We start from the raw sequence: 12,827 nt of genomic DNA, 5'->3' as shown, positions 1-12,827 counted from the left end.
TTTTCAATGTTTGCAGCCTCTTTATTTATTGAGATGAGCAAATATGAGTGCCTTTGTGAGTTAAATACAACTTAATACCTTTTTCAATTTTTCCATACCTTAACTATGTATTATATTCAAAACAGGTGATAGCACAATTGTGTCTCAATCATCAAAGATAATACAACTGTTTAAACATGAAAGAATAACATGATAATAATAATAATATACTACTGACATTATCATAATGGGTATTGACATAGGTGCCCGGGTCAAGCTCTTTACCCATCTCCCCAGCCCTATTCACTGTGCTGTCCACCCTGAGATTAGCCGTCAATTCCGAACAACAAAAACAATAATCGGCGATGTAATAAGAAAGCAACAGATAATATCTTGGCGTATTAAATGAAATTTGATTTTAGGATCTCATTGTCGGTTTGGGTTACAACTGATTCCAGAACACACCAGTGTGATTAAAATCAGGCTCACCTTATTACAGAGATAAAGCGAACGAAAAACCCTGCATCCGCGCGACAGTATCCAATTTCAAAGGCTGTAAAATATTATATCCCAGTAACCTTTCTCATTCTGAGTGTGTTATTCGATATAATGGGAAATAAAGGGTGAAAAGATAGAGAAAATACAGAGCCCGGAATCCACGGCCTTTACGATCAATAGATTACGACAGATCATCTGTATGGAGACTAGCTGCACCGTATGATCAAACACTATGGCATCGATGTAATGCATGCACATGTCCACCGGCTCTTGCATCGACTTCATGTTGCAGAAAATGCATGTACGTTCGGCTTTGGAAAATTCACTCAAACAGGTAATTTTCTATGAAGCACTCAATACGTTACCAAAAATTACTGAGGTTAAGAGAAACAGGATACATGCCACCTAGGGTAAGTGAGTGAGTTAATTGGCTGAGTTTAATGCTGCTTTGAGCAGAATTTCAATGTTGTCACTGGTCTTGAGAAAGGTTCGTGTATGGACATAAGACAAAACATGTTAATGACCTATATCAAACTGGACCTTTCTCCCACCTACAAAATGAACACACTCCACCTTTACCAACATTACGTTGGACACTTCAGGCGCAGCAACAATTGTGGGAATCGAACTAGGAACATTGCAGTGATGAGCGAACCGTTTTCACGTCTGTGGCTCCCCTTGGCGAGATATAACTCAGTTCTGTTAAAATAGGCGTTTACTTGTTTTGGGCGAATATTGATATACTACTGAAATTTAGGGTCATCTTGGTCAGTATGAATCGTTGCTGCTGATTTGCCTGCCACATTTCAGGTACAAGCATAGTTACACATAATAATAAGGGTCAACAAAATGCTTACAAAAATCGTATTTGTCCTCAAAACAACAGTTGAAAAACACTTTTGATTACACTGTCATCGAGGCTATCGTCAACATCAATGACGACACATTCTTGCCTTACCATATATGTTAAATAGGATATCCTTGGCAGCGACTGGTTGACGACAAACTTAAAGGCCACTCCAGTTAACACCAGTGTGAAAGACAGCTGAAGTCGGTTCTGGGTCAGGGTCACGCCAATAGCAAATGTCGTGAAAGCCAACAGCGTTATCAGCATCTAAAAAGCAACCACTGTCGTTAGAATACAGTCCATACATACACCTCAAGTCATCTGACAATGTCATGTCAAGTGCCAATTTGGCTTCAGGAACATTACAATCACTAACTTAAGATGATGAAACGACTGGCAACCATGAAATATACATGAACTGGAAATGAGATTTTGAATTTAATTGTGTGAATTAAAATCTTTATGGGTCTGATCAAAGAAAATTGTAACAATAGAACACAGTAATCTTTCACTATCGCGTGAAGGAAGGCGGTCAACATGATTTAAAACATTTTCAGAAATTGCTGAAAACATGTTCCTATCCAAAAGGACATGTGAAAATGTCCATAAACTTGGACGAAGACTTACTAACCAATAACTAAGGTCAGATGAACCATTCCAATCCACTGAAATATCTATGAAATGTGAAACAGTTACCAACCTAGTTCATGATTCCACACTATTTCTTCATTGTCAGAAATATTGTCCATACTATCTCATGATTTCCGAAATATATTACATACTATTTCATGATTGTCAGATACATATTGCATAATACTTCCTGCAATCTGTTAGTCATTTATTGTTATTGTTAGAAATATGCATATTAATTCATTAAGCAATACCCAATTCAAAGACCTATAATTCTGTGAATGAAAAAACCGTACGAGTATTTTTCGTAATGATTTATATGGTATGGAAATATTTGATATAGTCTATGCACCAGTTCATTAGATTTGCTCAGTCTGAGAAAAAAAAGATGTTAATTAGTTTGTTTCAATATGTATATATATTATCATTGCAACTGACGAGAATACAAAAATATCATCATACTATCTCCTCATTGTCAGGAATATATTGCGTTCTATTTTATGATTGTTAGAAACATATTCGATTCTCTCTAGTCATTGCTAGAAATACAGTGCATATGTAGTCCATCTCATAATTGTTAGGAATATGTTCCACACCATCTCAAGATTATCAGAAGTACGAGTACCTGTGAAAGGTTCATCACCTCGTAAGAGTAACTCTCTTCACAATATTAATACTGTTTCTTGCGAGGTGTTGAAACCTTCACAGGTATCACAGGATGATCAAAGTATGCAATACCACAGGCGGTATTGCTGATTCACAGCTTGAGGTAGTTAGTTCTACGAACATTTTTGCCTCACCACGTATAGTATGTTCAATACTACCTCACCATTGTCAGAAATATATTCCACACAAAGAAACCCGGTCGTCTTGCTGCATGACACATGACCATCATTGTAGGATGTCTTTCCCTGGAACTGGTGTACTCCTTCACAGACACCTTGGGAAACATCTCCACGTGTTCGAACAGTGCCCACTCTTGCTCGTCCACGAAGCTTTGCTTGTTGACACTACTGAGTTCCTCCTTGTCTTCCAGAAGATCCACCTCACACTCGGTCAACTCAGAGGAGATCGTCAGGGAAAGGTCCTTAAACAAATGCACATGGAGCTCTGGTTTAGACGGGGTAGGTACCTTCAAAGGCTTTAGTACAGGTGGTTTCAAAGGGTTTCGTACAGGATAAAGTTGTGACCTAAACTCGATAACGAGTCAGTCGAATTCCAGGATAATCTGTGGGATTTATCGCAAGTTGTTCAGTGGTCTCAAAAGGGATGTTATCATTCCTCGAGTTCGACATTAAGGTCTTAAAACAAACAAGAACATTGTCTTGAAATTTCAATATAGTATCTGGCAATAACAAAATGTTTAAAAACCAACAGCACAAGTAGGATTTTTTCGAAAATATTTTTTTCAAATGATTCATAATCTGTCTATGATCAGATATGACAATGCATCTTAAGCATTGTAGCAACAATCTTGTATTAATTAGCAGTATCTTCGATTTATAAATAACAGAAATGACGTCATGTTGCTGTCAGGTGTGCAACATGCATGACGAGAAGAGATTAACTTCGTATGGGGTGGATTCCTTGAAGCTGAGAACATTTGAACGGCAATGTCGATGACATTCAATTGATTACCTGTGTGTCGAATGGGAAATGCTGTAGTTCCAGGTTTTCGACAAAGACTCCCTTTATACGGCGACACTCAAAGACGCGGAAATGATCTGGACTTATTGCCTCTTTATATCGCCATTCCTCTTCCTTAGCATCCCCAAGAACGTTCTCGATCTGCAACTGGGGGTCCCATTCTTCTTCCTTCCCATTTTCGTCCTGTCAACATTGGCACCATGACTAGATTTGTTTTAACTCACCGAAGTTATTATGACATTGTCATGATATTTTATGTACGTCACCATAACTAGCTGAGCACTGAGCATCGCCAGTTGTCAAAAGGAAAAAATAAATGAATTGAAAGTTGAATAATTTCGATCATTTTTAAAATGAAATTGAAAAGTACGTCACAAAAGATCAGGCACTTTGGTCTACTGAATGACCAACACAATAAACGCGTTCGACGGTAAGTGCATATTTGTCAACGAATGACTTAGTTTAAATAGTAATTTAGCTATATCGAGGACTGTTATATGATAAATTTTGTTTTCACAGTAAAATCAGTGAGGACTGACATGGAACTGAAAAACCGAAAACACGCCTATTTTGTGATTTCTCCGCACGATCAGTACAAAAAACGTTAAGGCAGGCCTTTAAGGAAGGGGCCGTCGTTGACCTTTGTACGTTGTGACATGTAGTAACACAACGCCATGGATATATACCTGACCCTGGGCGCGCTCGTGCATGTGTGCGTGTGCGTGTGCGTGTGCGTGTGTGTATGTATGTGATTTTTGAGCAGATGAACGATAAGTTGAGGCCGCTAGTCGTTTTTGTATCTCCCATAACTTATCCTGTAAATACATGAGTATGTCTTACAAGCTGTTTGTAGTGTTTGGGCTGTTCCCATCGGGCCTGCAGGAACACATCCGCAGCATACTTCTCCTTCAAGGTGTTCACCTCGCCGATCTTCAGGAATACCACGCGAATGTAAACCCTCACCTGCAATACAGTAATGATAATGAATTTATATAACGTCTGTTTCTTCTGAAGTAGAAAGCCTGAAACAACTATGAGCGACGCTGTGAACGGATGGAGTGTATGGCTTTTTTTAAAGAGTCTTTACAGTAGATTTCTTTGATAATGATTGGGAGGCTGCTCCATAGTAGTGGGGTTGCAGCTGACTTGTAGTAGCCTAGTATGTTTCTTATAATTGTGGTGAAGAAAAGGCATAAGACTCACGGACAAGGAATGATAAATAAATAAATAAATAAATAAATAAATAAATAAATAAATAAATAAATAAATAAATAAATAAATAAATAATACCCATTCTCTTCACAGTGGTTACTTGTCCCATCTTCCTACGTAACATCTGTTCTAATACGACTCTTTCGTGGTGCGGGTATTCAAGACTCGTGATTGGAGGCAATCAGATTTAGTAGTGCAATCAGCGACCTTTCAGCAAGATCTCCGTAATTTCCGGATGCATCGTGAAAACTACAACCTCTTCCCGAGCGCGATACTCAAATGTTTCTTCTAGACAGAACTCAGTCATGTCATTTTTGTTTCTCCACATTGCTTGCATTTGTCAAGTTGAATCTAAGTCGATGTAACACGTGTTCTGATTGGACAGAAAAAAAGGGAGATAAATCTGCTGCCATTTTTGGCGTTAGGGGATTTTATAAGAACCGCGAAATATGGCCGTATTAGAACAGAGGTTCGTAGGAAGATATGACAGGTAACCTCTGTGGGAAGAGAATGGAAATTACCGTCACCAACGTGAATGTGGTCAGAGGGATTGTACCTGTGTGGTAAGGAAGCTAACAGATAATCGCTGAAACCAAATTTCTGTACATAGTATTACTCTGACAAAGGATCGATTCATTTTAAAAAATCGCGAATAATACATTTGTACCTAACACTGCCAATATGAAGTATAATCATTTGATCGTGTGATTCATCTGCCGCTACAGAGGAATCCTATTTTGTCCCTTCGTTAATGTTGGTAGCATCAATGTTTTTGCACAGGTATAATACAATTTTCCAAAAGCAAACAGAAATTTCGGAAGTTATCTGTATTGTCACGAAAAGTACATCATCATTGCATTAACTAATGCTCTGTCTGTTTTATTGCGTGTGTGATAATCAAAAGTGGTGAAGTGAGGTAACCTTGTGGCTAAACAGTTCGTTCGCCACGCCAAGACGGGGTTCTATTCACCACATGCGTACAATGTGTGATGCTCACATCTGGTGCCCCCCTACGTCAAATTAGCGGCCTAAAATTCTACTCACTCACTCAATCACTCATTCATTCATTCAGTTATCTAAAGACCCGTTACGATTCGGGTTAGAACTGGTCTTAATGTATCCGTTTGTGTTGTAACAGGTGACTAGATGTACCTGGTGGTCAGGCTCGCTGACTTAGTTGACCGATGTCATCGCATCCCAATTGCGAAAATCCGTGCTCATGATTTCAGTCACTATACTGTTTGGTCCAGTCTCATTTACGTAAAGACTGCCATCATGAAGAGGGAAAAACTCAAGTCTGAAGCTAGGACATTTTGCGAATATATCCCATTAAATGTCGGTTCCATTGTCGATGCAGAATGTTAAAATGAAGAGGGAAAAACGCAAGTCTGAAGCTAGGACATTTTGCGAATATATCCCATTAAATGTCGGTTCCATTGTCGATGCAGAATGTTAAAACCAGTTTGAGAGATACTAGAGGGATATCAGCTCCCCAGTAGTGTAACAAGACTCCATAACCACGTTTTAAATGTCAACAGTTGTTTATAACAGGCCAGATGCAGAAAATAGATTCAGAGCGTTCACAAAGCAATTAACTGTCTGTGCTCAGGGTATTAAAACATACCACAGAATCAAATGGTGGTATGATTTCCCATGCAACCAATACCGTTTCATTTAGCAAAAGAGTGATTTAATACCCGCAGTATGCCAAATACCCACAAAATGAAATACTGACTCGAAACAAATGTCTTTATTTGGAAAGTTAATTAAGAAAACTGATTAAACATTCGGTGATTTTACGTTGTTTGGACTGCAACTGATCAATAACAACTGAACTAATTTGTACTTATAGAGGTCAAAGTTCACCTTGGAGTTCTTGCACCATGGGAACAGAAGAAACTTTAATGGCTGTTTGGAAATGAAAATTACGAAAGGTTTTTACGAAAGGGCTGGGGTTTCTGTTTGTTGAAAACATTTGGTTGGTGGTCGAAATGTAAATGATATTGAATTTTGTAATAGATATTAGATTTTTGTGAAAGAGATCGGATGAGCAGAAGTGTCTTCTTTGGGATTTTTTGTGAAATAGATCAAATTATCACATGCAGATCTCATACTTCTTGCCGTTGAACATCATTTTCAGGGTCCAGAAGGGAAATAATTTGTGATCTTCTTTTTGAAAAGTGATAATAAGTCTGTGTGACAGAGAAAAAAAATGTAATGCATGTCGTTTCGCACTGATAAATATGTTTACTTAAACAATATATTATACTCGTCATGGCCAAACGTTCACCACACAGGTAAATCCCATTTTGAAAGAGTGATAATATGTCTGTGTGACAGAAGAATACCACAAAAAACACAAAAAGGACTCACATTTCTGACTCGTAATGTATGTCGCTTTGCATCGATAAACACGTTAACGTAAACAATATATTTTACTCAACTCCACATGATCAAACGTTTATCACACTTGTAACTCCCACATACAGCGCTAAGAAAGTATCAAAGATTGCTTTCCCATCGAAACGACCAACACTTCACAGCGAACAACGGTTCCTCAGATGACTGGGACAACCGTAACGTCATGTTTTGTACACGTTTTACAGTTTAAAACGACATTTGAAACATTTCTGGAGTCTCATATTGTGTTATTGAGGGATTATTACTAAAACCCACAAAACGCCATGATCACTTACTATCTCAGATAACAGTTGGCAAGTGTGAAGTACGTATCTTTTCATTCTTAGAGGAGGCATTGGAACCAAATACAGAAACAGGTATCATATAGGCATTTAGTGAAAAGGTATTATTGATATTAGTGGGCAAGATAGACTACCGTGCCGTCAAAAAGTGCGGGCATGGTGTAAACTTTAGGGGATGATGATCGCGAGGACGCCACTTTTAAGAGTAGGAGTGCAGTTCAAGTGGGATCATGTAGTTTATTGTTTAAAGCATGATGACGAATGCCCAGGCTCGGTTCGGACGAGAGTGCGTGGAAGATAATATAATATGAGGTATCTTGAACACACAGCCCTTAAAAATAATTCACTTGTCTGTAAATACAATTGTGCCTGGACCGGACTATCCAGTGTAATGAGCATGCGCAACGAACTTCGCAAATGAGATACAATGGCCTGTGGTCGGCGAGCCTGACCACCCAATCCCGTTACAGTGGAAGCTGCCCAAACCGGGATCTGTGCAATCCGGCAAGTTAGCAACCGTGACATTGGCTTGTTCCTTTATTATCAGCTCTACAATCCGGCACATTGTCACAACCGGGTTATTTCTTCAGCCCCAATGAGTGCTGGTTTAGACAGCTTCCACTGTTGTTACCTTTTACGACAATCATGGGTTGCTAAGGACCAGTTGTAACCCGGATATTCACCTCGGCGAAGTTTGGGTCGGCCGCTTCACAAGGACACATCGGTTTTCTAAGATGCAACCGGTGACTATTCTATTTGTAATGCTGGTTACGTCACACATTATTATTATTGATCGTGAAACTTGCGTACATTTTGTGTGTAGTAATCATCTTGTGGACACCTGTGTCCCTTCTCCAAACCCTGCTGAATAGCCCTGAATAGCCACAGGAGGTGGGGTAGCCAAGAGGTTAAAGCGTTTGCTCGTCACGCCGAAGATCCGGGTTTGATTCCCCACATGGGTACAATGTGTAAAGTCCATTTTCGGTGTCCCACGCCATGATATTGCTGTGGTATTGCTAAACGCAGCGTAAAACTAAACTCACTCACTCATGCGTTGGGGGCAACTATTGACTTGACTTGCCTTTGGATGCTTTTACGACTGGTGCAACCAATGGGGCAGTATACGCTTTTCTCATATTATACATCAACTGTCACTCGCTGCACCATTTTCATGATGCAGTTGGATATGAACACCATCCACTGTTGATTTGATGAAGGGTTTTACTAAATCAAATTGTAGCTGTTCTCATTCTGACGTATTTTCACTGATATGTCATTGTAACAATAGATGCGTGTTAGATGCACGTGTTCATGTCTTCGCATTTCACTGTCTATATATACACAGAAAGGTATGTTATGATCATACAATTTCATGATCTTTGGAACTTTCGATTCGGAATTTGTCACATGAAAAAAGATAAGAAAGAAGCGTTCGTGGTTGTGACTTCTATTTGAAAAAAGGACAAAAAGCTAGAGATGCGATTATTTTACTGTTCAGTATACAAAGCTCCATCTCAGAGAAATGACAGCGGTATAAATATGCACTGCTTTAACGATCGCAGATGGCATAGCGAGATGTTGATCTTTATGAGATATCATTTCATTGCATATCATCTTACCTCGTGGAATGCTATTATTAGAACAAATAAACGACTCTCTTTTCGATTTCCCATTTGGCACGTCATTTCACATAGCAACATCTGACATTTACCGATATTGGTGGTGATAGGTAATCCTTTGGTCTGCCTTGACGCTGTCATTTGCTACAGTAATCAAGTTTTGTGACGTGAATCCCTTCTTGAAAAGTCAGAGAACATGGTAGTTGTCAGTATGTAATGAAATCAGAGTTTGTGTTGTGTAGATTGTCATACATATGGGAAAACCCCGTAGGTTTAGAAGATACGGTTTCTGCCTGCACCACGGAAGGCAATGACTAATGCTGAAGACTTCCGTAAAATGGGTCTTGTAGGTACAATGATTGGCGCTTGGCACCAGGAGGAGGAAACAAGGAATGGTTGGTTGCAGTCAGTTTACATTCACTCATTCGGGTATCCATGTTAAGCAGCACTATATCATATCAATAGAGTGGTGTAAAAAATCAAGTTTAGTTCGGACTGGTACATACAGGCACAGGAAGGCACACCACTACTCATCCACGCTGTTAAGCACATGCAAAAATATTCAATGGAACATTACACCATGTTTGTCTACACCTCACGTATATATGTTCGTAAGGAATAAAGACAGCAAATCATTTCCACCCTAATAACAAACCGCTACCTTTCGGACCATATAAAAAACAATCATTATCAAATAATGTTGACAAAGGGTGTTCAATAAAACACGCACAGATTGTATTCGGTGTCTTTGTGATAGTCGAAACTATAACATGAAGAATGGATAATATCGTGACACTCTGTGAGTTGACTGAAGAAAACCTTTAGATAGTTACGGACAGTAGAGATCACTTGATAATCTGGTCATGAAGCTTGAATTTCACTAAACGAGGGGTAACACAAGCATGAAATTGTGTATTGTAACTTTGTTGTTAAAATGAGTGAGTGAGTGAGTTTGCATTTATGTCACCTATAGCAATATTCCAGCTACATCACAAAGGGGGAACCCATGTGGGAAATCGAACCAGGTCTTCAGCGTGACAAGCGAACGATTTAACCACTGAGTTACCCCCACTTTGTTACAACGTTATAATGTGAAGTTTGATTTTCACTCGTATGTGCCTATAAAGACGTAGTAGTGATATTTATCAGAATATTTGATATTTGATATAAATTATTTGATAACACTATTCATTCAAAATATTATTATGCATCCAACGTGGGTGCATGTGAAATAATGAATATTCATCTTATTACAGTATGCAAATGAAATATCATGTCGTGACATTAGTGCAGGTTTTATGATATTAATTTTTACATCTGAAGTTCAATAACCACTTCAGAATGAAAACACGTCTCTTGACAATAGCGGTCCGACGGTTATCGTGGGCATTTGAGAATGAGATTGTTTTCGCATGTCGGCTCTTTATGCAACGTCGATGTGAACGAACTGTCATGCGTATATCATCATCAATGACTAAAGGACATAAAGTGATAAATTCAGCCAAGCGGTTTGGAATATTCATTCATTCATTCATTCATTCATTCATTCCACTTCAAACAATTCTCGATGTTCAAAAATCTGGTCCCTCCCTTAACAAGGCACCAAGGTGAGCGTAAGTCACAAGATAATCTTAACGCATTGTTATGGAATGGGAGTTCAGGTAAAGGTAAGGTAAAGGTTCCTTCGTGAAAGGAACCCCCAGGTATTCTGCAGACAAACCAGTGACTGACAGTACGTTCATCGATGCACGGTGCCAGGACCACACAAGATGGAATCTTAGAGAGCTCGATCGTTTGCGGGTTGTTTATCACACACACCACTCTCCCAACCATATGACTGTGACGTGTAAATTATCGAATACGTATCAAACAATCAAGTGATTGTCATCATTAGCGTTGATCTACGCAATTCGGATATGATGTCATGTGAGAGCCCAGTTAGCGACCCTGACAATCTGATCCTGTCAGTCACCTCCTACGACAAGCATGGCCTATTGTGACACTAGACCTGTACCTGTATGACCTATTGTGAAACGAAGTCTTTGTCAGCACGGCCCATTCTGTCTCTAGACCTGTGTCTGTATGACTCATTGTGACACGAGGCTTTTGTGTGCACGGCCCAGTATGACACTGCACCTGTACCTGCATAGTCAGTTGTGACACGAAACTTATGTAGGCATGGCACATTGTGACACGAGGTCTTCATGTGCCCGGCTTATTGTGACACCAGACCTGTGTCTACATGACCCGTTTTGACACGTGCCTGCACGGTACATTGTAACTACATGGCCCATCCTGACATGAAATCTGTGTCTGCACGGTCCATCCGGACACGAAGACTGTGTTTGCATACCCCATTGTGAAATCTGCCCTGTCCCTGCATGGGCCACTGTGACACTAGACCTGTGCCTGTATTCCAGATTGCGATATCAGATCTCTGGCTGCATGACTCACCGTACCTATGCCTGCCTGTAGCTATCAATATTGACATAACTGTAGGTCGAATGTGCAGCCGAATAAGAAACATAAAATGCCGCCAAATATACTCCGATCAAGCCACGAAACTATATTTGTACAAGCCGCTGTATTGCGTTAATCAATATGTTTTCGAAATTCTCATAGACTCGTAGCGTGAATTTCACTTAACAATGGAACGGTGGCTTTAAAAGTCATTGCGTTTGAGATCAGTGACCTTCATTGTTTAATTCATTTACTTAAGGGATTTCCACTTAATGTCAATTTTGCCAATACCGTTGTCAACATCTGTATCTCCACCATTAACACAGGCAACCTACACAGTCCACGTTCCGAATATATTAAACTGTGGCTTGCATTGCGCAATATATCTACAATAAGACCTCAAATCAAAGGTCTTCGTCAGTAAAACAAACGAACCTAAGTTTGATTACCTAACCCTACGACATGCAATTACCTCAAGTAAATTCAATAATGCTACTCTGATTCAGCTATACTTTCTCTATAGCAAGTAATGAGATTGCATACAACAGTGGTTTCAGTTGATATGATAACATGAATAAAACATGCACGTCATTATCTATCAATTTCTGAATATTGCCAACTGGTTTGTAGGAGCAAGGGTATAATGGTATTTGAAACTGATAAGGACTCACCTGCTCAACGGTGCCCTCATCGTCCTCCATCTCCGTGAACTGAATTCTCTTCTGTATTACCGGAGTTCTCGGCTTCTGGAAGCGTTTGCTGGAATCCACTATAAGGGTATTGGAGGCTGTGTATGGAAGTGGAGCCTCCTCGTCTTGGTCACAATGCGATTTCGCCAGCGATGGATAGTAAACGTTATGTTCTGGTATTTCCATAGTGATCGCTGGGGAATACGTGCTGGTTTCGACTCTTCCTAGTCCCTGTGTCAGATACCGGTGTACTGGACACGGAATGAATATCCTGCTCGGGCTGTGGCTGTTATTGCCCTTTTCTGGCAATTATGTAGCATGATGAAGACGGTTATTTACTACCAGATTCATTTGAAAGTATTATCATGTTAGTTCTTGTGTCGAAATGAGCACGGAGTCATTGCTTCGTCCGTTTCCTGGCTGATAAAAGAGGCAATGTACTGTTAACTTGGCGGCTGCTAGTGAAACATCCAGAACAAGTGGCTGAAGTTCTTTGCCTATTCAAAGTTTTGCGCATAGGTTACTAACAACACACTATATCCGC

At 39.7% G+C, this 12,827-nt stretch overlaps 1 protein-coding gene across 1 annotated transcript in view; it reads right to left on the bottom strand.

Moving 5' to 3' along the window:
* The window catches only part of LOC137278291 (cys-loop ligand-gated ion channel-like), a 25,721-nt gene extending 12,894 nt beyond the window's left edge, over positions 1-12,827 (bottom strand). Inside the window, exons 1-5 of the mRNA XM_067810538.1 lie at positions 12,266-12,827; positions 4,442-4,564; positions 3,593-3,784; positions 2,784-3,041; positions 1,436-1,591 (exon numbers count right to left, since the gene is read on the bottom strand). Coding sequence (XP_067666639.1) covers positions 1,436-1,591; positions 2,784-3,041; positions 3,593-3,784; positions 4,442-4,564; positions 12,266-12,469 — 933 coding nt within the window. The 5' untranslated portion in view covers positions 12,470-12,827. The remainder of the gene's footprint in view (positions 1-1,435; positions 1,592-2,783; positions 3,042-3,592; positions 3,785-4,441; positions 4,565-12,265) is intronic.

The sequence above is a fragment of the Haliotis asinina genome, chromosome 3, assembly GCF_037392515.1.
Source record: "Haliotis asinina isolate JCU_RB_2024 chromosome 3, JCU_Hal_asi_v2, whole genome shotgun sequence".
In the NCBI taxonomy this organism is placed as follows: Eukaryota; Metazoa; Mollusca; class Gastropoda; order Lepetellida; family Haliotidae; genus Haliotis; species Haliotis asinina.
The sequence above is the reverse complement of the archived record's forward strand: the minus strand, read 5'-3'. Positions and strand labels throughout refer to the sequence as shown.